At 42.6% G+C, this 25,082-nt stretch overlaps 1 protein-coding gene across 5 annotated transcripts in view; it reads left to right on the forward strand.

Annotated features, from left to right (window-relative positions):
- The window catches only part of LOC126088119 (S phase cyclin A-associated protein in the endoplasmic reticulum), a 581,441-nt gene extending 558,007 nt beyond the window's left edge, over positions 1–23,434 (forward strand). For all 5 annotated transcript variants that reach the window (XM_049906219.1, XM_049906218.1, XM_049906220.1 and 2 more), the window contains one exon: positions 21,658–23,434. In XM_049906219.1, the coding sequence (XP_049762176.1) occupies positions 21,658–21,738 (81 nt within the window). In that variant the 3' untranslated portion in view covers positions 21,739–23,434. The remainder of the gene's footprint in view (positions 1–21,657) is intronic.
- The last annotated feature ends 1,648 nt before the right edge of the window (positions 23,435–25,082 follow it).

Below are 25,082 nucleotides of genomic sequence, written 5' to 3' on the forward strand. Positions count from 1 at the left end.
TGAAACAGCATCTGTGGGGCTAGTTTGTGGAAAATAATATTCTTGCATTGGACTGACGTGCCAGAGTCGTGACCTGAACACAACGGAACACTCCTGGGGTGAACTGGAACGTCGTTTTCGCTCCAGGTCCCAGCGTCCATTATTAGTATCTTCTCTGGTTTCGGCCGATGAAATAGATTGGGTTGCCATTCCTGCACGGACATTCAGGCATGTCATTGGAAGTGTCGCCAGCAGAGGTTCAAAAATGGCTCTGAGCACTATGGGACTTAACATCTGAGGTCGTCAGTCCCCTAGAACATAGAACTACTTAAACCTAACTAACCTAAGGACATCACACACATCCTTGCCCGAGGCAGGATTCGAACCTGCGACCGTAGCAGTCGCGTGGTTTCGGACTGAAGCGCCTAGAACCGCTCGGCCACACCGGCCGGCCCAGCAGAGGTCAAGCGGTCAAAATATGTTGTACACACCCAATGCTATTGTCCACTAATAGTTGGCCGGATGTTTGTAACCTGATAGTGTATATGGGCTGTTATTCTTCCCTAACTGCATAATCGAACAGAAAACGACTGAAAATTGCTAAAATTGGGATAAAGTGTACTCCGCGCCACTCTGCAGTGCATCGAGGACTATGTAGGCCGATATTGATCCTATGTATCTAATTTAGATTTGTTTAATCGTGGTATCTAGCTGATCGATGCAGTAGCTCTTCTTATAAAACACTTCAGGCCTGATCAATGTGTTGACTAGGTCTACAATATGCACAAGCAGCAGTCAAATGAAAACGGGACTCGTGGAAAAATAGTAAGTAAACTGTTTATTATTTCAAAAGTAGTCGTCATGACTGTAAATACTGCTATCTCAATGTGAGACAATATGGTCAATGCCTTCATGAAAAAATGTTTGCGACTACTGGTGGAACCTTGATGGTACCCAGGCGTGCAAGTCTTCGTCCGAAGCAAATCGACGGCCACGAATGTCTTTATTTAGGGCTCCAAATTTGTGGAAATTGCATGGGAAGAGATTGGGACTGTATGGAACATTGTAAAGGCTTTCTAGGGTATCTTCCGCAGCGCAGTCGAAACAGCCTTAATAACATGTAGGCGGGGCCAAAGTGGGGTGAATATATCGACAGTTAGGGCGATTACTTTTGAAATAAGTAATAGCTTACTTATTTTTTCCATCTGTTTTGTTTTCATTTGATTGCCCCGCATAGATGTTGTCTGCCTTTATAAATACATAAAAGAACCAAAACATTATGACCACTGCCCACCGCTATACTGAAAAGCCATTAGGTGGCGTTGTGGGCACGCAACGCGATAAGTGTATAAGCGGAACAGAGGCGAATAGCGAATCATTCTAGCGACATTGTGGACCACAAATGCGCAAGTACACTAACATAGGCGACTTTGATAAATGGCAGATTGTTATGGTTCGGTATTTGGAAATGGGCATCTCGGAAACAGCGAACATGGTCAGCTGTTCGTACTATCATCAGCGTCTGTGGAAAATGGTTGAAGGACGACGAAACCACGAGTAGGCGTCTCACCACACATCGTGGAGGCGGGCACAATTGTTTCGAAGCTTTCCATTCAGCGCAAATCGTTGAACAGCATAAATTGTTGCACATTGGACACTGCAGCAGACGACTCTTACGTGTTTCCATGTTTACCCAACGCCTTTGTCAGTTCCGGTCAGATGAATCACGTTTTACATCAGGTCGGCAGTCGTGTTCAGATACGCCACCATCCAGGCGGACGGCTGCTCGAAAGATTCACTGAGCTACGCACCCAGGTTGGTGGAAGCAGTATTACGCTATAAAGGAAATTAAGCTGGGCTTCCACGGTACCTGTGGTATTACGGGAGTCAAGCAAGATAGCTGTCGTCAACCATCTGCATCCCTTCCTGCTTGATGTCTTCTCCAACTGCGATTCCACCTCCAATGGTGTAGATGTCGACGAGACGCTAAACCCTAATCATCCTTTTTTTAAATTTTTTCTACGGCGATGGCATCTTCTCGCAGAACAACTGTCCGTGACACAAGGGCAGAATCGTGCTACAGTGGTTTAAGAAACTGGATAGTGAACTCACGTTGATGTCATGTCTACCAAATTTCCGTAATCTGAACTCGGTGGAGCACATCTGTGAGCTATGGGGCGCCAGCTCCACGTCAACGAACCGCCGACCCGTAACTTACGAAAGTGGGGTGACCTGTGCAAAGACATCTGACGCTAAATGCCACCAAAAACGTACCAGAACTTGTCGAATCGGTGCTATGTCGAGCTGCTGCTGTATTTCGTTGAAATGTGGACCAACATATTGCTAAACATTAGGTCATAATGTTTTGGCTCATCAGTGTAGTTCATTTATTTATGGGTCGAGAAGAGCTTCGTGAAGATCGACTTATTTGAAAGATATAGCCCTCATGCGTGGTTTCAACAGCAACCGAATGGGCTGGATGAATCCTTAGGTTACCCTGGCTCAACACAAACCACAAGTCCTCAGCCGTTACATTTTACGGCTTTCCGCACCATTGCAGCCCGTAACTCTATATGATTATCCGATGCCCTCTGGTAGTTTCCACTCCTGTCGTAGCCAGCGCATCTGCCAATGACCAGCACTGATGTCAAGGCTGTATTACATCTCTTCAGTAAACACAACTTTGCACCACTAATCATTCCAGTCATTCGCTACGCCATTGTAGGAAATCTTCTCGTTGATGAGGTGTGAGTTATGAGTGGCGGCACTGTTACTCTTTACACAGCTTAGAGCAAATGGTTACTTATGCTTTTAGCTTGTACAATCTGTGCACGATTGGCCTAATTTCTAATCAGATCGCGAGGCAGTCAGTAAAGGTTACACTTCTGTCGAAGCGTATTCTGCTTATTCTTTAATCAGGATGACAGAGTGTGGATCGCCCATGGACTTGCGGCTGCAGCGTTAGTATTCAGCTGACACTTGTTTATGGTTTGACCAATTCTTCAGAAAAGCCATTCAATCTCTCGGAGACCCATGGTAGGACCTAACTGAAACTGAGCTATTTGCACAAATCGTGTTCCTCGACGTTACTTGACATGACATCAAAGACTACGAACTCAGTACGAACGTCGAAACGAGGGAAATTTTTTTAGCATACCAAAAATAGTTGTTAGTGGCTCCATTTGCTATCCTCATTATTTGATTCCTAGTTTGTCATAGCACGGCGGTTTGCGTCATTACGTGTACTGCCGCCTACTGTTGCCCCTCCACCTTTTTATTTGCAATTTCCCATGTTTTCCATGCGGTTATCAACGGATTAGAAGAACTAAAAAAAACAGATGTGTGTGGCTTGAGGATATTTTTACAAGCAATACGTCTTCGTTCTCCCAGTATTTCAATTTTCTGTGTACGAGTACGGCCAACACGTTTCGGAGCTACAACTTCAGTTACAAGGACGATAATGACTTTTTTGCGTTACACATGCTTCTCTTTTTTGGTGAATGAATTACACTCCTGCTGGTTATGCGAGAGTAGCGTCCTGGACGATATAAACTATCAAATAAAGTATTAGTAATGTTCGCATTCATTTGACCAAAAAGGTTTGTGCACTGATGATAAACTTTCACATCTGCACGCACTTAAAATGGTTTCACATGTTTATGTCTGTACTACATGACTCATATGAAGTCGTGGTTCAAGGATGCTAAAGTAGTGAAAGTAGTATTGTTTTCAAGTTGTATAGGTTACTTGTCGTCTTTAGCAACTGTAATGAGTCTTATTCAGACCAGACCCATTTCGCTTTATTTTAAAGCTTCTTCAGTGGTAACTGTAACAATATTTTTTTTATTATAATTTCGTTTGTTTTGTTCATTAACATTTCGCCTGCTTTACTTACCACTGTAAGAAGTTTTTCTTTGCATGACGAAAAGAATAAAAACTGTTTATGGTAATAAGTAAAGCATGCAAAACGTTAAACTTTTCGTTATGAAAAGAATATATTGTAAGAAAAAAACATATTGTTATAGTGATGCTTTAAAATAAAGTGAAACGCGTCTGATCGGAATAAGACTTTTATTACAGTTGCTGAAGACGCTTAACTGCGGAATAAGAGGCTAAAAAGAAGACGATGCTATTGTTTTCCTTCACATACATAAAGTAAAAAAAAAATTAAATTGCCGAAAGTAGAGGCAGTTAAGCATATAGAGAACACATTTTTTGCCAAATAAAGGTAACTACTAATAATATGTCATCTGTTAATTTAGTCTGTGTCGCTTTTCTCGTAAATCTAGCGACTGTGTCGTTCATTTACTACTTGGGGATTATTTGATGCAGATGTAACGTCCGGAAAAACGTCTCTGTAGTCCTTGGAATCGAGGACAGCTGGATTAAATCTAGGAGAGAAAAGTTAAAGGAAGTTGTCCGGTGGACAGACCAGGAACATTCAGGATGGACATTATCAAGATGGACGATACAACGCTGGACCATATAGTGAACAGCAGGATTTATACTGGTAGGAAAATATGGAAGCAGTTTGTAAGCGTCATCTCAGAAACAGGGACTGTAAAATTATCATGACGACGACGACGACGACGACGACGATGACGATAATGATAATGTAACCGTCGGAAATGGAGTTGTGTCTTCCGAATCCAGTGGACTTACAAAGGGACTTTGCGGACTGGCCTTCAATGATTTTCTTCGTACTTAGAGAATTTGAAGGTCAGCTCCCCGACATGAATTTCCTAAAGCAACGCGCTGCAATAGCGTATAGATACTGTAAACATAAGTCGCTGATTCAAATCTTGTTAATTGCAATATTTGTACTTTTACTTAAATTTCCTTTTTATTAACGAATGCAGGCTTATATAATATTTACAGATCGACCCTTATTACTCAGTATGAGCAAGTTAATCGCAGGAGATGCTGGAAAGGGCTACCTTTGACGTCGATGTAGCGCTGTGCTCGATTTATCAAACTGTGAGACACGCGTAGCACCTCTGCCTGAGAGACAGTTTCAACTGTAGTATTTCCTGTGTTCTGCTGTAGCTCTTCCAGTAGGCGAGGATTATTTGAGTACACCTGACCCTATAGTTTGAAGGAGAGAGATCAGGCAGCAGAAAAGGTCGGGAGATGTGCACTGACTGTGCATATACACTTCATAACTGAAAACTTCATGTTCTCGTGACAAGGTTGTCGACATGGTGTTTACTGTAGCTCCGTGTCGCTGAAAATATTCATATAGTCGTTCATCTTCTGTGAGTTGGTCCACATACGGATATAACAGTTTATGCCGGTTAGCATTAACAGTTCGGTGAAGTAATTGTGTTACGATGCGGACACCAAACAATACGCACCAAACACCATTCTTCAGATTATGCGACTGTTCAAGGTACTGATCGCGATTTTCTGATCCATAGTGGCGCATGTAATTTTACCCAAACATACCCTGACAGTCTGAATCGGGCCACATCTGAAGAAATAAAAAACTGACGATCACTCACAAACCACCGGCAGAAGTCAACACGCCAAAATTCGTTTGGACACTCCCTATTTCATAATATTTCGATACGACGCTTTCATAATTCCTACTAGCAAAGATAAACACCGTTAAGATTTCGTCGGACTTTTTTTCCAGGTTTTCCTTCAGTTAATCAGTTTCCTCGTATTCGAACTCTTTTCAGATATTTAGGTATTTTATTTACAACAGAGCCATTGTCGCGCCACTTTGTCACCAAGTTTTGTATTGCTGATTTTACTGAACTTTTTGCCAAAACTCTTCCAGTGTTAAACTTTTGCACAAACAGTTTTCCACGAATTGTGCTTCGCATAACACTCGACAATGAACATGTGTTTTTTATCATGATCACCAACTTCTGTTTCATCCAACTTGTCACTAAACACGTCCACTCCGCACACTCATACCTAATGACACAGGAAAGTACTAGTGACAGATCATGAGAGAGATACGCGCACCGAAAACACGGTTCCCGGGAAATTCTGTGATGGACAGTTCTGCTGTTCGTTAACAAGGGTCAGTTTTGTCTCAGCCTTGTAAATATTTTCCGAGCCACTTACTATTTGCCAACCTTTGTATACACATCAGCAGTACTGTTCAGTATCAAAGAGATAAAAAATGTCAGATGGAACTCTATCGTTCCAGAGACCTTGTCAAGTCTCAAACATCTGTGATGTATGTTTGCGGACTGAAGTGACCATTGTAAATTTGTACCAAGGCTGAGATTCGAACCCGAGCCTCTTGCTCACTAGGCAGCTATGCTAACCACTACACCATTCTTGCAAAGTGGCACTGCAAAACTGCACGAACTATTTATCCTAGCCCGCCTCCCTCCACAATCCGAATACCCATTCACGTCTCAGTCCGCTTGGTATTCCCCTAAACTCGAACAGCACTTCAGGGGCTCTCCAACTGTGTTGGAATAACACATTAGCCTTTAACGAGATAGGAGAGCCTGTCTATGCGTAGGTACTTTAATCAAATGAGGCTGTATGAGACCCAGGCTCAAATCCCGGTCTTTGAACAAATTTTTATTTGTCGCTTCAGTCTGCATATATACATCATAGATAATATTTTCTGTCTCACGTTTCGTATTATTGTACCAAATTTTAATTTGTCATGGATGCTAGCATTTTCACTTAAATAGTAATTAAATTTAAAAATGTTATTTATGTTGAAAATTATGATTAGATATTTGTTAATTGACATTTATATTTTAAATATGTCCAAAGTTCAAACAGAAGTAGAAGAATGTTCCTTTTAGCGAGTTTTGAACCAGCAGCTGTAAAATTGCCAGACTTTCACGCTGCACGCTCAGCTACCGACAAACCAAATTATAAGTTGCAAATGTTTTAATACTGAACCGTGCTCAGACATCATCTGATTCTCAGTGGTGGTTTTTAAATTTTTTTAAATTTTGTTTCAGAGAATTGCTTTGTATTGCAAAGGAAATTGACGTCCGAGCAGCGACCTTCAGATAGAATAGGGCCAGTCCGTAAGGTCCCTGTTGTTAAATAAGAAAATAAATTTTCTGACTAAAGACGGAGTGTTACTACCGGATGGCAGTCGAAAAACCGGCCCCGAGTGTTAGACTCCTCATTGTCGCAAGCCAGTTGTCATCTGTTGTTTCGCAACTGTTGCGACTACTTTTTGTATTGTCAGTAGGAAAGCCGTTGCGACTTAGTTAAGACATGTGAAGTAAATATGTCAGGGAGATGATCCTCTTCACGAAAGAATCTCAGAAGTGGAGATGTAAGATCTACCGGCCCATTTAGGGAATCATGGGACATTTTTGCAATACTAGTAAAGAGCAGTATAGAAGATGTGGTGACAAAGTGACGTACTAGACAGTCAGTCGCAAATGAAAGAAAGAGTTGAGCCCCGTCTGTTCGTAGACCTGCTGTGATCGCCGATATTCGAGCACGAATGATTCAGAGTCCAAAGAATTCGACACGTAAATTGTCGCAACAAGTGAACCTTTTACGTAGATCTTGTCAACGTGTTTCACACCATAGACGGAAGCCCTACAAAGCGACATGTCTCCAAGAACTGAAGGAGGAAGATAAGGCAAAATGTGTGAAATACAGTACGTGTCTATGTCAAACATTTCAGACTGATATGTTGGATCCAGTGCTGTATTTCATGAGTGATGAAGCCTGGTTCCACAGGACATGTGAACTCCGAGAACACCAGGTAGATACTGGTTTACAAACAATCTCTATATTTTGCTTATTCGAGCTATGCTACCACGGGATGGTTGGTCGGCAACTGTTCAGTACTGAGGAAACTGGATAAATTTTTATTCCTTCCGTCTCAGTTGCACTGATTCACTGTAGTGGTTACCGGTTTCGGGCCGACACGCCCATTTCTCAAACCACACACTTCGCTGTTCGTGCCTTTTGGCACCAAGTTGTATGAAAAGCAAGGTGTCTGGTTTGATAATGGGCGTGTCAGCCCGAAACCGGTAACCAATACAGCTGAATTTTATATCAATGCAGCTGAGACGCACGAAATAAAAAAAGTGTCCAATTTCCTCAATCTCACGATGAAAAAATCGTAGTGTGGTATTCCGTGTCAGGAAGTCGGATTGTGGATCGGATTTTTTTTTAAACAACAGTGAACACTGCTGTGTGTATGCGAATTTTTTAGGAATTTTGCGCACAATCGACCCTTATGAATGTACGTTTGCTGTCTTTCAACAGAATGTGGCAATCTGTTACACTTCAGGCAAATCAATCTGACGAATTCACGAAAGACTCACAGAAGAAAGGACTGTCAGTATAGGATTGTGGCCGCTGCATTCACCGTACCTAACCACTAACGACTTTTATCAGTGGGGCAGTCTAAAGGGAAAAGTATACGTAAATAACCCAATAGCATTACAAGATTGAAGGACAATACTCGTCATGAAATTTTGAGAATCTATGCGGCAGAGTTGCGCAAAATGATATTATCGTGTTAGGGCTCAGGCAAAAAGTGCTTTGAAGCACAACGTCATTTTCAGCACCTGACCTAATGTAATCTAAAACACAAGATCAATTCAGTAAATATAGACCTTTGCATTAGCTTATTTGTTATTTCTTTATCTACATTTACATCCATACTCTGCAAGCCACCTGACTGTGTGTGGCGGAGGGTCCTTTGAGTACCTCTATTGGTTCTCCCTTCTATTCCAGTCTCGTATTGTTCGTGGAAAGAAATATTGTCGGTATGCCCGTCTGTGGGCTCTAATCTCTCTGATTTTATCCTCATGGTCTCTTCACGAGATATACGTAGGAGGGACCAATATACTGCTTGACTCCTCGCTGAAGGTATGTTTTCGAAACTTCAACAAAAGCCCGTACCGAGCTACTGAGCGTCTCTCCTGCAGAGTCTTCCACTGGAGTTTATCTATCATCTCCGTAACGCTTTCGCGATTACTAAATGATCCTGTAACAAAGCGCGCTGCTCTCCGTTGGATCTTCTCTATCTCTTCTATCAACCCTATCTGGTACGGATCCCACACGGCTGAGCAGTATTCAAGCAGTGGGCGAACAAGCGTACTGTAACCTACTTCCTTTGTTTTCGGATTGCATTTCGTTAGGATTCTTCCAATGAATCTCAGTCTGGCATCTGCTTTACCGACGATCAACTTTATGTCATCATTCCATTTTAAATCACTCCTAATGGTTACTCCCAGATGATTTACGGAATTAACTGCTTCCAGTTGCTGGCCTTCTATATTCTAGCTAAATGATAAAGGATCTTTCTTTCTATGTATTCGCAGCACATTACACTTGTCTTCATTGAGATTCAGTTGCCATTACCTGCACGATGCGTCAATTCACTGCAGAACCTCCTGCATTTGAGTACAATTTTCCGTTGTTACAACCTCTCGATATACTACAGCATCATCCGCAAAAAAGCTTCTTTGAACTTCCGATGTTATCCGCAAGGTCATTTATATATATTGTGAATAGTAACGGCCTTTGGTGACATTAGAAGCAACGGTGGTAACATTAAGACTGCAACGGGAATTCCACTGTTAAATGCAGAGGAAAGAGCAAATAGGTGGAAAGAATACATTGAAAGCCTCTATGAGGGTGAAGATTTGTCTGATGTGATAGAAGAAGAAACAGGAGTCGATTTAGGAGAGATAGGGGATCCAGTATTAGAATCTGAATTTAAAAGAGCTTTGGAGGACTTACGGTCAAATAAGGCAGAAGAGATAGATAACATTCCCTCAGAATTTCTAAAATCATGGAGGGAAGTGGCAACAAAACGACTATTCACGTTGGTGTGTAGAATATATGAGTCTGGCGATATACCATCTGACTTTCGGAAAAGCATCATCCACACAATTCCGAAGACGGCAAGAGCTGACAAGTGCGAGAATTATCGCACAATTAGCTTAACAGCTCATGCATCGAAGCTGCTTACAAGAATAATATACAGAAGAATGGAAAAGAAAATTGAGAATGCGCTAGGTGACGATCAGTTTGGCTTTAGGAAAAGTAAAGGGACGAGAGAGGCAATTCTGACGTTACGGCTAATAATGGAAGCAAGGCTAAAGAAAATTCAAGACACTTTCATAGGATTTGTCGACCTGGAAAAAGCGTTCAACAATATAAAATGGTGCAAGCTGTTCGAGATTCTGAAAAAAGTAGGGGTAAGCTATAGGGAGAGACGGGTCATATACAATATGTACAACAACCGAGAGGGAGTAATAAGAGTGGACGATCAAGAACGAAGTGCTCGTATTAATAAGGGTGTAAGACAAGGCTGTAGCCTTTCGCCCCTACTCTTCAATCTGTACATCGAGGAAGCAATGATGGAAATAAAAGAAAGGTTCAGGAGTGGAATTTAAATACAAAGTGAAAGGATATCAATGATACGATTCGCTGATGACATTGCTATCCTGAGTGAAAGTGAAGAAGAATTAAATGATCTGCTGAACGGAATGAACAGTCTAATGAGTACACAGTATGGTTCGAGAGTAAATCGGAGAAAGACGAAGGTAATGAGAAGTAGTAGAAATGAGAACAGCGAGAAACTTAGCGTCAGGATTGATGGTCACGAAGTCAATGAAGTTAAGGAATTCTGCTACCTAGGCAGTAAAATAACCAATGACGGACGGAGCAAGGAGGACATCAAAAGCAGACTCGCTATGGCAAAAAAGGCATTTCTGGCCAAGAGAAGTCTACTAACATCAAATACCGGCCTTAATTTGAGGAAGAAATTTCTGAGGATGTACGTATGGAGTACAGCATTGTATGGTAAAGAAACATGAACCGCCGGCCGCGGTGGTCTAGTGGTTCTAGGCGCGCAGTCCGGAACCGCGGGACTGCTACGGTCGCAGGTTCGAATCCTGCCTCGGGCATGGATGTGTGTGATGTGCTTAGGTTAGTTAGGTTTAAGTAGTTCTAAGTTCTAGGGGACTGATGACCTCAGAAGTTAAGTCTCATAGTGCTCAGAGCCATTTGAACCATTCTGGAACACGGACTGTGGGACAACCGGAACAGAAGAGAATCGAAGCATTTGAGATGTGGTGCTATAGACGAATGTTGAAAATTAGGTGGACTGATAAGGTAAGGAATGAGGAGGTTCTACGCAGAATCGGAGAGGAAAGGAATATGTGGAAAACACTGATAAGGAGAAGGGACAGGATGATAGGACATCTGCTAAGACATGAGGGAATGACTTCCATGGTACTAGAGGGAGCTGTAGAGGGCAAAAACTGTAGAGGAAGACAGAGATTGGAATACGTCAAGCAAATAATTGAGGACGTAGGTTGCAAGTGCTACTATGAGAAGAAGAGGTTGTTGGCACAGGAAAGGAATTCGTGGCGGGCCGCATCAAACCAGTCAGTAGACTGACGACAAAAAAAAAAAAAAAAAAACCGGCCGGATTGGCCATGCGGTTCTAGGCGTTACAGTCTGGAACCGAGCGACCGCTACGGTCGCAGGTTCGAATCCTGCCTCGGGCATGGATGTGTGTGATGTCCTTAGGTTAGTTAGGTTTAATTACTTCTAGGTTCTAGGCGACTGATGACCTCAGAAGTGCTCAGAGCCATTTGATCCATTTGAATAGTAACGGTCCTACGACAATCCCCTGTGGCACACCTGAAATCACTCTTACATCGGAAGACTTCTCTCCATTGAGAATGATATGCTGCGTTCTGTTATCTAGGAACTCTTCAATCCACACTGTTGGTCTGATAGTCCATATGCTCTTACTTTGTTCATTAAACAACTGTGAGGAAATGAATCGAACGCCTTGCGGAAGTCGAGAAACACGACAGCTACCTGTGAAGCCGTGTCTATGGCCCTCTGAGTCTCGTGGACAAAATAGCGCGAGCTGGGTTTCACACGATCGTCTTTTTCGAAAGCCATGCTGATTCCTACAGGTAGATTTCTAGTCTCCAGAAAAGTCATCCGTGTTCCAAAATTCTACTACTGATAGACGTTAGAGATATAGGTCTATAGTTCTGCACATCTGTTCGACGTCCCTTCTTGAAAACGGGGATGACCTGTGCCCTTTTCCAATCCTTTGGTACACCGCTGCAAGAAGGGAGGCAAGTTCCTTCGCGTACTCTGTGTAAAATCGAACTGGTATCCCATCAGGTCTAGCAGCCTTTCCTCTTTTGAGCGATTGTAATTGTTTTTCTATCCCACTGTCATCTATTTCGATATCTACCATTTTGTCATCTGTGCGACAATTATGTAATTACTACAAGCTTATCTATTTGTTGTTGTATTTGCTCATGGCGGGCAACAGTTCGTGCGTGATGGCGAGCAGACTGTTTTCGGGGCCGGTTTTTCATGCGCTACCCTGTAGGCTAGAAACTAGACCCACGAAAACCTCACGGCGAAACGCCCATTAAGAGCGTAGAGGCGTGCAGGCCGGGCGGCCGCACATGGCGTTAGTTGTGACGCTTTCGGTGCCTGCAGAAGCTCGCCTCTCCGGCGTGCCGGCACGCGGGTCACTCTACGGCCTAACCCCTTTCTGCGCGCCGCCGCCCTAAAAGCCCGTAATAGCTCGGCGCGGGGTAATTGCATCAGGACGGCAGCAGTGGCAGCATCGCCGTGGTCAGGCCCCGGCCCGGCCCGGCCCGCCTAACGCAAAAATGTCGCCGGCCCCCCGCCGCCCCTGGCAGGTCCCGCAGATGCGCCTCTGAGTCACGGTCGTTATTTAGCGTCGCGCGTCATGCGTCGTAATTTCGTTAGGAGGTGTCGCGCCGCGCCGGCAGAAGCTGCGCCGTCGTGGCGTGACGGCCGAGGGGCGAGAAATATGACCGGCCCACCGAGGAGGGGAGGAGGTGGGGGAGGAGGGAGGCTTGAGGCTTAGCTGCGCCACCTGTCGTCTACCGAGGTTAACAGTTTCCAGGGTGGGCCTAGCAAAGTGGTTCATTACGGGACTTTTTCCCTTCTCTACTGCTTGGACGTATTCACTGTTTCACTGTATATCGAACAAGCCTTATGAGTAAATGATTTTTGCTCTGAAATATCACTCCACCTTCGGCTGCGACATAAAGCAATCCATTTCGGTACGTCGTCTCAAAAAAAAAAAAAAAAAAAAAAAAAAAAGAAAAATATATATATATATATATATATATATATATATATATATAGTTCATACCGGGTGGTTACATTAAAGTGCAGCTACTTACAGAGATCCAATGTGGGCTGTAATTATCGTATGGTAGTGAATGGTAGTGAAGCTTGGTTGATACTCTAATTCGTTAATGCAGAACCGATTTATGCTTTTAAAAAAAAAAGTTCCAATTTTGGCCACCAGGTTCAAATCTTGTACTCTATAGCATTCCGTCGATGTCTGTGGTGCTGATATTGAACATATTGCGTAAATGGGAATTAATACGAGGGTTGTCCAGAAAGTAATGCACCCCATTTTTGTTTGCTTTATTGAACATAATGAGAATCTCACATACGAAAGAGTGGTGTTTTATCTGCACAGCCTATTTTTCCACGTAATCTCCATCCGTCCTTTAATGGTCGACACAAGTGGAAGGCCGAGGAGGCTAGGTCAGGTGTGACATCCGTGGATGGTGCCCCTGACCGCTGCAAACCGTGGAGCTTCGCCGTTCCGCCTTCTGATGAGCTCACCCTCCGTGCCCAGCGACTAACTGTAGCTGGACGGGGTGGCCGAGCGGTTCTAGGCGCTACAGTCTGGAACCGCGCGACCGCTACGGTCGCAGGTTCGAATGCTGCCTCGGGCATGGATGTATGTGATGTCCTTAGGCTAGTTAGGTTTATAAGTAGCTCTAAGTTCTAGGGGACTGGTGACCCCAGCAGTCCCATAGTGCTCAGAGCCATTTGACTAACTGTACTTCTGCCGACAGCAGATGCTCCATAGACTTTGCACAAGCGTGTGTGAATATTCGCCAGTTTCTTTCTCTGCAGTGAGAAATTCACGTACATCACCTACAGACGCCATTTTGAAACTGTCATGCAGCTATGCTGTCTGTCGGAAGTGACGGAAACTTGGCGCGCTCACGCAGGAGACTTCTGATCATACATACGTAACGTTTTCGGCTGAGAAAAAAAAATGTGGTGCATTACATTCTGGGCAAACCTCGTGCTAACAGAATTATGCCTTTCTCACTTGTTCGATCTTTCCTAGTTCGTAATATATGGAAACATTTCTAGACGTCTTTCTCGCATTTACAGCGCCAAATTTGCGCCTAGTGGACAAAATTGGAACTATTTTTTTCCAACGTTCATCGGTTCTGTATTAACACATGAGAATAACAACCAAGTTTTGTTCCCATGCGATAATTACTGTTCACACTGGGTACTAGCAGTCGTATGTAACGCACGCAGTTTTTGAGAAACACGCCCGTAATTCGAAAATATCCGAATAAATGTGTGCTAAGTTCTTAAAATGTATTGCACGCAGAAGCAGACAGAAGACATGGGCGGATGTCAGTGCAGCGTCGTGCATGTATACACCATCAGTGGGTATGTAAATGATTATAGTCCCAATTTTTAGGTTTGGTTGATTTGGGGCCGCGCACAAAAGAGCAAGGTCATTGGTCCCATCGGATTAGGGAAGGATGGGGAAAGAAGTCTGCCGTACCCTTTCAAAGTAACCATCCCGGAATTTGCCTGAAGCGATTTAAGGAAATCACGGAATACCTAAATCAGGATGGTCGGACGCGGGTTTGAACCGTCGTTCTCCCGAAAGCGAGTCCAGTGTGCTAACCACTGCGCCACCTCCCCCGGTCCAATTCTTTGTGACAGAAGCTACCAAAGTGGATTTGTGTTGCTCCTGTTTGGTGTTGCTACCAGACCTTGTACTGTATATAAGGGGATATTGAGTGATCACTGCGAACGTTATGGAGATAGTGCTTACTGGTGTGAGACAGCGTTATCAGCACCTGACAGAATTTGAAAAGGGCCTCACTGTGGGCCTCTCTCTGTCTGGCAGTTCGATTCGTGCAATGCCCAGTTTTGCGGGTCATTCGGATGTGATACTGGCCCGATGATGGACTGCCTTCGGAACGTGCTGTCAGGCATATTCATCAGGCTTCCATTGGACTCCGTCTGACCACCACAACGGATAATCGTCGTATTATGCACCAGGCACATTGACTCCTTCATGTCTGCGCCTGCTATTTGAGAACAAATAATTAACCCCCTGCAACATTCTGTACCATCCTGCACCAGTGCCTGAAGACTAGCAGCAGTCGTCTTACTATCATATGCAGAAGCTGTCGTTAACACATCAATACAAGCGCCTACATTTGGGTTGGTGCCGTGATCAGGAAGCCAGGGCTGCTGAAGTGTGGCGTCAGTGTTCAGCGATGAATCGCGGTCAGCACTTCCCGAGATGACCGCCGTCGGCGGGTCTGGTGCCGGCCTGGGCAGAGGTCGCATTCTTCCATTGTTTGGGAGTGGCACGGTGTTAATCCTGGCATCGTGGTGTGGGCAACCATCGGCTTCAGTTCACGGCTCGTACGAAACAGTTAGCAAACAAAACGACAGTGTTTTGGAAAGGACACATCTTTGTTGGTCTCTGAATACAAAAACTGCAGGTGGGCAATAATAAACACCACGCTGTTGTACCTCGTCCATTGTAAGCTCCTTGGATCGTTTTAGGTTTGATATCCACTATGTGGTGCAGATATTGCTGTTCATGCTTGTTCCATCCTATGATGGCGGCCTTTCTGAGGTCATCCAGTGTTCGACGACGTACTGGAAGTCATGTCAGCAGATGACGCTGGCTGTTCCATTGACTATTTACTCCTGGATGAAGATGTGCACTAGGTGGGCGCGATGTGCATTACCGCCTTGAAAAACGAGCACAACACCAAAGGACTGACTCACTGACTGACTGTAGGGCTGGGCAGTGATTTGGAGGATCTTCTTCCGATACTACGTGTCCTTCAAATTACGCTCGATAGCGATGAGAGGAATCCGACATGCGCACGTGACGCCGGCCCAAAATCCTGCTGAACCAGTGGAACTACCATGTCTAGACGCCTGTACACTCTTCTAGGACGACCATCGGCTCTGAGGCACATTGCTTTCTTACCGGTGAAGAGAACTACTGCAGATGTTCTCTTGATCATTATCTTTGCGCCCCACTGGGGGGGTTGTTCTGTTGTTGGTAATAGTCTCCTAGAGACCAGTTTGGTCGTTGGAAGAGGGTAATGCTCTCCGGGTCGACACAATTCTTGCAGTTGCCTCCAAAAAGTGCCCAACATTATTGTTATAATCAGTCATGACACAGAGTATATTTACAGGTTTATAGCAGCTGTTGTGCCGAGAATGCGCATTTTTCTTCCGAACCTTGTCACAGACGAACAACTATCATACTGACCAGGGCGAGGAAGGCTAGTGAGTGACCGAGACTGAACGAGCTATAGGTGCGAGGAAACGATCACATGACAGACGTCAGTGCCCATATGTAGTCAGAGGAATTGCAGGTTCCGTAGCCAGTGGGATACACTTGATTTTCGCTTTCAGTTACGTATTTACTACAGCATACTACACAGCGCATTTACTGCACTGGGTGGCGTCCATCACGTGGTGTTATTCACTTATTATTACAGTCATTACGGGTTGATGCCCACATTTGTCGCATTTATGACGAGCACGTTTTAATTCAGTTCCTATCGGCGAGCAATTTGCGCTGCATGTTTGAAATGTGCATCGTTTATTACTAGTTAATACGAGATGAAGTTAAAAACTGTTACACTGTATCCGGGAGAGATATGAATACTATGCGAAAGTATCGGTCATTGCATCTACTATTTATCTGGGTGACACGTGCTGACAGGTCCACACTACACAAATTAAAAATTATACGCATCTCCACGTTAGTGTATTCACATTAATAAAATCGCTAATGTAAAAGAGTAATTCATATTGCTGTTGTATTTTTCGAGGAAGAAACTTTTTTAAGGCTTCCTATCTGTGCGCGAACAAATATATCGTATTTTGCATTAGCATCACAGTATACCTCGCGCACTGGTATACTACAGGACAGTTCGAGCAAGTTACCGAGTTTCCTCTTTTCGCAAACAACAATACACACACCAGGCAAGCATTTTTAATTGCTAAAATTACGGCCCAGTATTAAGCTACAACAGGTGAACCGTTAGAGACTTTCTGTGAATAAGGTAACTTTCAGTTCTAAGGCACTGCAGTCATGGACTGTGCGGCTGGTCCCGGCGGAGGTTCAAGTCCTCCCTCGGGCATGGGTGTGTGTGTTTGTCCTTAGGATAATTTAGATTAAGTAGTGTGTAAGCTTAGGGACTGATGACCTTAGCAGTTAAGTCCCATAAGATTTCAGACACATTTTTTCAGTTGTAAGGCAAATACTAGTATTCGAAATCCCTTTCCTGCTATCCACAATTGGGAACCCATCTTACTCCACGCAAATATCTTTGGCTCACAGCTGAAAAGAACCTAAAATTCCACAACGAGCCCCCTTGCCCGCTTGGATAAAAAATAGAAAAAAAGTATGTTGATTTTGACTACCAGTGAGTTTCTCTGTTTAAATCGGTAAACAACTCAGAGCTCATAGATGTTTGTATCATCTCCGTAAAAATTATCACTAGTGCTCTCACCTACTGCTAATCGTAGTTAAAGAACTGCAGGCACTCGACGATTAAACTTGGGTGGCTTCATTAGAAGTGAATTCGTTTCCAACGTAAAAAGACGTGACTTATGTTATAAAATTTCTGAAAGTCATGAAGGATTCAATGGCATTTATATCCCAAGTCATGATCTGAATGCCCTGCAATTTTTTGTGTCATCTGTATGCTCACTTCATGAAACCGATTATTACTTGTAATTTTGTTTTTCCTTTATGTACCCATGTCTGTAGAAGATTGCACACGAATGTTTCCCAGTGGATATTGATATAACGTTTTCCTTATTCGTCTTCTAACTGTATGTCACACGAATGAATTTATAAAAATGAGAAATTATTTGAAATTGTTTTCGGAGAAATAACTGTCCCGTATCTTGATTCATAATCAGTTAGTTGCAAGCGCCAGTTTTCGAAAAGTGATCCGCTTTGCATGGTTTGCGGCGAAATTATTACCAACGCGTGATATCGTCGACAGTGTTGACGACGTTTCATACGAAGAAATGTCACTGTGACAAACCTGCATCCGTATGCGGTATGACACTCACGGAGACACTCTTATCTCAGTTGTGAGATGGGAGCACAAAGAGCCTCCGAATGTCATCTTCATAAATTTCTTCCCATACCGTAAGCACATGCTATGTAATTATGTGAAGATGCTGTTATGAAAATATATGTATTCTTGTCACATACCAGACACGCTCTACGTGTGACAGAGTAGGAGACCAGGCAGGCCAATGAAGGATCCGTAAATTCCTCAAGGCGTCTGGGGTGTGAATTGTACAGAGAGGTCTTGCAACTTCCTACTGGAATCACCATTTGGTACCCTGGTCGTTAAGGATTTACCATTTTTGCCACATAACTTGCGAGGATACAACATTCCTTCAATAATTACAAATCAGTTCTTTTGTCATATCCAATAGTTCCCCATACCATGATTCTAGGAGCTGGAGAGGTATGGGGGCACGGTTCTAGAGAACTGCTGCTTCCTGTGACCTTTCAGCGTGTCAACTACATGACACTAGCGTCAGTCTGGCAAGAAAAAAAGGGGAGGCTTATAGCTGACCCCTACAAAATTCCGCGCACTGTTTCAATTGACTCGGGCTGTGGTGTAGTGTCAGCGGTAAAGGACGCATGACAACTTGAGATCTCAACCTAGCTTCCAACACTCTTGTTACCGGCAGCTCGCGGGTTCGTGGTACCACTCTGCTTCTATCCTCTAGCCGATCTGCAGGTGTTGTCATCCGTCAGTTCATCGGAGCCATTTAAGCTTCTCATTGTGTAGTCTGTCTGTAAGCACCTGTTTCTACTCTTCTTGCCGCATTATCTTCACTCCATCTCGTCTTCACTCGTTCTGCAGTCATTATATGTCTGTACTGTTTGTTGGTAAGATGCGCAAATGTCCCTCATGCCAATGATTCTACGTTTCTCAAAGTCCGAATGTTGGTATTTGTACGTCCTCTGGGCGTCCTGTGTCGTGATCTCCACATGGGATGTCCCAATAACTTATGACACACCCACTACCCATCGAATATTGCCACATCATCCTTCCTCTGTGGGAATGGCTTTTTTCTGTACTGAAGTTGTTGAAAATAAGCTCGCTTAAGGATGAGGACTGGTGTTAACAGTTTGATAGCGTTCGGACGAGGTGTTCATGGTGAAACACTTACCAGCAGTGCGCTGTCAAGAGAATGGAATGTGTGCATATTACCAGTGGGACAGAATTGTATGATCTCTGTCCATCGTGTTGAATCAGTCACAGTCTGGCGGTTCCACAACCTCCCAGACTACCGACCTTCCTCCACTATTTTATTGCCTGTGGCATTGCACGGAGATTATAATGTACTGTGTCCTTTTTACACGAGCTACAACTGCCACCGGAACGGAAGATTGGGGAGAAAAGGGCGAAATACTGGATTCGGTCTTCCAAAATTTTTTATCGCGAATGAGAGGAGATAGTGCCACAGACATGATACGTGAATTGGAGTGGCAATCATTAAAACATGCGACTGGATCTTCTCATGAAATTTCAATCATCAGTTTTCTTCTACGATTGCGAAAACATTCTGTTGGCACCTACCTACATAGGGAGAAATGATCATCACGATGAAATAAGAGAACTCACGGCTCGCACAGAAAAATTCAAGTGCTCTTTTTTCCCGCGCGCCGTTCGAGAGTGGAACGGTAGAGAGACGGCTTGAAGGTGGTTCATTGAACCCTCTGCCATGCACTTAATTGTGAGTAGCAGAGTAATCACGTAGATGTAGATGTTGCCCGTGGAAGACCGTAACATGGTCCCTCCTGTCGTTCATAGTACGAACGTCGGAATGTCAGATATTGAGATAACCGATGAGGAAATAGAAAAGCATCTACAGTAGCTTATTAGTGGAAAGGTGCCAACATGGATCTCGCAAACAGAAATCTTGCGAAACTCAGCTCGCTCTGTTTCTCCATGAGAGCCAGAGAACTGTAGACAACTGCCCTCAGGTTGATAGGGTGTTCCTCGACGTCAGGAAGGCATTTGGCAGCATCCCGAACTGCCGCGTTGTGGAAAAAAAATACGGGGTTCCCGAGTATCGGGCGTGACTTGCGACTGGATTCAAGACTTATTTGCAGACAGAACTTAACACGTGACTCTTACCGGAACAAAATCGACCGATGTAAAGGTAATTTCCGAAGTATCCCAAGAAAGTAGGATTGGACCTTCACTATTTACAACGAACTCGTATACAAATGATGTAGTAGAAAGCTTTTAAAGCCCTTTAAGTCTGTTCGGAGATGATGCGGTTGTTCTAAGAAAGCTGCAACGCCAACAGACAGTATCGATTTGTGGAATTACCTACAGAAGGTAGATGAATACTGAAGACACTGGCGGTTGATCCTGAACGTAAATAAAAATGTAACATATTACGCATACATAGTAAAAGAAATCCACTATTGTACAACTACACTGTTCCAGAATGAAATTTTCACCCTGCAACGGAGTGTGCGCTGATATGAAACTTTCTGGCAGATTAAAACTGTGTGCCGGACCGAGACTCGAACTTAGAATCTCTACCTTTCGCGGGCAAGTGCTCTACCAGGAAATTTCAACTACACTGTTGATTGCAAATTGCTGGAACCAGTATTCAGAGTAAAATATCAACTATCCAGAGCGACTTTTAAGTGGAATGACCACATAAAACAAATAGTAGGAAAAGCAGATGCCAGACTGAGATTCATGGGAAGAATATTAAGGAAATGTAACTCGTCCACGAAGGAAGTGGCTTACAAGACGCTTGTTCGACAGATTCTTGACTATTGTTCATCAGTCTGGGGTATTTACCATGTAGGTCTTACACAGGAGGTAGAGAAGATCCAACGAAGAGCGGCGCGTTTCGCCACGGGATCGTTTACAGAGATGCTTAAACTCGAATGGCAAACGTTACAAGAGAGACGTTATGCATCACGGAGTGGTTTACTATTTAAACATTGAGAGAGCACTTCCCAGCAAGAGTCGCACCAAATACTACTTCTTTCCACATACTTCTCATGAAATGATTTCCATGCGAAAATTAAAGAAATTAGAGTTAATACAAAGGCTTACCGACAATCATTCTTCCCTAGCGCCATTCCGAATGAAACCCCTTTACGCACCGTTACGTGGCTTGCGCGGTATTAATGTAGACTGACGTCTACCTTGATAATATTCAAATGAGTAACAAAGGAATCTGATAACGAACTTAAATAAGCTATTTATGTAATTTTCACCGTATCTATTACTTACAGCTCCAATAACTGAATGTTAACAACCATTCCGAACATAGCATATCGGTGTAAAATATTTTGCCTCCTTAATGATCTGTAAACTCTCGTCTCAACTGATGTCCTTCTCGACCTCAGAGAAGCGCCACGTTTCAGTTCGCTATCTTTTGGTATCGCCAAGGTGCGCTATCAAAATATCGTAGTTTTCCATGCTTCTAGCCGACTGGAAACAGTCCAGGGACACTCTTGTTTATAATTTGTGTGTATGATGTATATGTGTTTGGTACCTCTAATTGCACGTGTTGTCTGTCTGGTGCTCGCAGCTGCTGGAGGAGTTCCGGCAGTCGGAGGCCGCCAAGAAGAGCCGTCTGGTGGCACTATTGGACGCTAGCAGCGACGTCTGAACCTGGGTGCAGCCTGCAGACGACCGACGGATTGATTGCTTCTGTACTGGCTAAGGCAGCTCAACACTAAGGGGGATGCATTTCCTCAGTCGGGTCATATTTTCTCATCACTTCTCCACTTCGCCGAAACGTAGTAACCATTGTTAAAGCTAGTTAATCTGTGTGTGGGCTTTAATTGGGCTTTAATTATCTACTTACATACTGAAGGCTTTTTTTTCAGCTGTCGAACTTTTGAATACAAAGACTGAACTTTTCGCTGATGTTAAAATTGTTTCCTTACCAACAACAGTTTATAAGCAATAGACCTGTTTGTGACGCACTGATGCTGCGTCCTTTTAGGGATATCCTGTTCTGGAATTTGTGTACGGTACTTCTTCCTACTCGGTTTTGTGGCTAATTTTCATTCCTTGAAGTGCTCTGATGGAACGATTCTAGATCAGTAACGCCAAAAACTGTACTTAGTTGTTAGGAACATTATAAGAATTTAATGAAAGTCATTAATACTATTCGGTATATAAAGTATATCTAAAAACTATGTAGTATGTGTAAATATATGTATATTACTTTACTTCATAATTCACCCTCGTTAATATTTTCGCGTGATGATATTACCACACTAAGCATTTTTTTTTCCTGAGACATAGGAATTTTATGTGGTTTAACCAGTCAAAGTATGTGGTTAATGGCAACATATGTGCTTCCTATTCTATGGAGCAATATTTTTCTTTAGGTTCCGAAGTAGTACCTGTAACAGTAACCTGCACTTAAAAGCATACATGAAGTGCCTAGATCAAATAACTCGCAGCGGTATGTTGAAATAAGCAATGCAACAAAGACTGGAGGTGTCAAAGTGTAATGTGACTTTCAGGTGTAATATAAGTGGGTGATATACTAAATTTATGTATTTACACTTTGCCTGCATCGCTAGAACTATTACCATCCAGAAAAGTATTTAATGGTCACTTGATTACAGATTTTTGCATACTGAGATAAAATAATCAGTCTCTCTTAAACATGAATCTACGAGGGACTTCGCATTCACAGTTCGTACTCAAGTATTTCTCGAATAAAGCAGATTTAGCGTAATTTACATGCAACTATTGACCTCTTTTTTACATCGAAACTTCAGAGCTTTATGTAGCATATTTGTATTTTCGAAATGTTTTGTAAGTATTATAATCCTTTGTAAGTATTATAATCCTTGCGGTCCCCCACATGTGGCAATCTTGTCAGTCTGTCTTGTAGAAATTTGCTGTGAGCATCATAGTTGAAATCGGTAAAGGTCAATTAGTGTAACAGAAAACTGTTACGAAACATAAGATTGTCTTCATTACTTACCACAGATTTTGGCGTAACATATGGTATGTGAAAACGATGCAAAGAATCATGAAGGTAGATAGTATACTGTTATACAAGAATTCAGTAAAATAAGAATTTTGTGTTATGAGTATTGTGTTGCCAGCAAGTAATAAGTTTCTAATCACATGTAACCTTTTATTTCATCCTCGTAGTGTCCTTACCTAATGTGTGGAAAATAATAGTATCAATTAATTATTGACACAGTTAGCAAGTATTTAGTTAGCTTGAGAAGCACAAGAATGTTTTCAGTATTATATTTTAGCATTTGTCAAAAGTGAAATGTAACCTTGTTTAGCGTCTATATACTCCTAATAAAATTGTAACAGCACTCATATAAAACAGAATAGTTTTTCTAACGTCTGATACCCAGATATCATTATGTGATTATGACGACTTTTTAAAAAAAAAGAAATTGTTTGACTTGTATGTCAAGTGACAACTTCGTCTACCTTAAATATATTTGCTGTGAAGCAACCGAAAGGTGAGTAACATTAAGTGCCAGTGAAAAGAATAATAATTTGGTTTTCACGTACAAAAATAGATTTCATTAAACGACAAATCGTTTCTTGTCATAATAATGTTCATTTTTAGCGTCGCTTATTTGCAAGTAAAGGTACAATAATTTAGATCGTTCTTAAGTAGAGTGATTTAATGCCTTATCGCTCTTTGAAATGTATTTGGTAGTTTCGGAGAAATTGCAGTATAGAGGTCGTAGGATTTTTCGGTTTTGAATCTGAGACAGTTTCCAGCATCATGTGAATGTTCGTGACCTATTGTGATATGGAAGTCGCTTGCATTCCATTACTAATTAAAGGAATGTTGGAATAGTGGTACACTGACGTAAAAGTGACAGAGAAAACGTAGTTCCGTCATGTATCTGTGTAATGCTAGTGTGGAATGTTGCGACAGTGTTTATACTATTTTAAAAGGGCGCAGAGAAAATTTATGTTCGTAATTTATCTGTGTAGTGCTGCTGTTCCGAATACTGTCTAGGGTTAAGAAACTGTCCCATAAGAACCGAAATAAATTTCATACATTACTTCTTTAAGAAAAATGTGGAAATAATGCAAAGAGAAGAACTGGGTTGTGTGCACAAAGATATCCTACCTGATAGTGGAAATCATTCGTTGGAGTATATTAAAACATTAACAGTTGCAAGATAAAGTAATTGGGGAAAGAAGTCTTACCGAAATCGTTACTACAAGATGAGACAGCAGTATTTCTTGTTTACTTACTCGGCATCCATAGATGGGGAAAATTGTGTAGCGGTCATAAAGAATGGGGTTTCTGATCAGACTAATGAGATGATGAAACGGAACTTCGGGTGGAAAGAAAAGGAGATGTACAGCAAACTAGTCCTTAGACTGAGGAAATAAAAAAGGGCTTTTCTACGGTTATATAATTTTTAGCGTCGTTCGCTGTGCTTAAGAATTAGATTATCTAGATATTACCATTTATTAATAAAAGTCTTATATTCACAAATTTTTATTACTATCGACTTGATCAAAAGTTGAATTTTCTTTTCTATCCGTGCTTTGCTCCACCTCTGAAGAACTATGGTATGTTAAGCAATACTTTTTACTTTTCCAGCCATAATGAACCTATATCACATACATATTCGCAAGACGTTTGTGAAATATGACATGATTTTTTTGAACTCATTCCGTCCAGTAGTCTATACAGAAAAACAAACCAATCCTAACAATATTAACAAATTGTATCGCTAAGAGCAATAACTGAGGATAGTGTACGCAGTGCCGTCTCTTGGGTTGGATCCTCAGAGCTTCCCGCTCTAGTGGCTCCCCAGACACGACACGCCGTTTGATCTTCTGCCTCACAGGCTCAATTACGACGAAAACGACGTGCAGTTCGCGTAACTCCCACTTCACATGAATTTTTTTTGCTTTTAATTTTAATTTATGTCGTTAATGTAACATTCTGAGTAGTAATTCTCAGCGAGAGTTTCAACAATGAACTTGTGACTC

Source organism: Schistocerca cancellata, chromosome 6, assembly GCF_023864275.1.
Source record: "Schistocerca cancellata isolate TAMUIC-IGC-003103 chromosome 6, iqSchCanc2.1, whole genome shotgun sequence".
NCBI classification, from domain to species: Eukaryota; Metazoa; Arthropoda; class Insecta; order Orthoptera; family Acrididae; genus Schistocerca; species Schistocerca cancellata.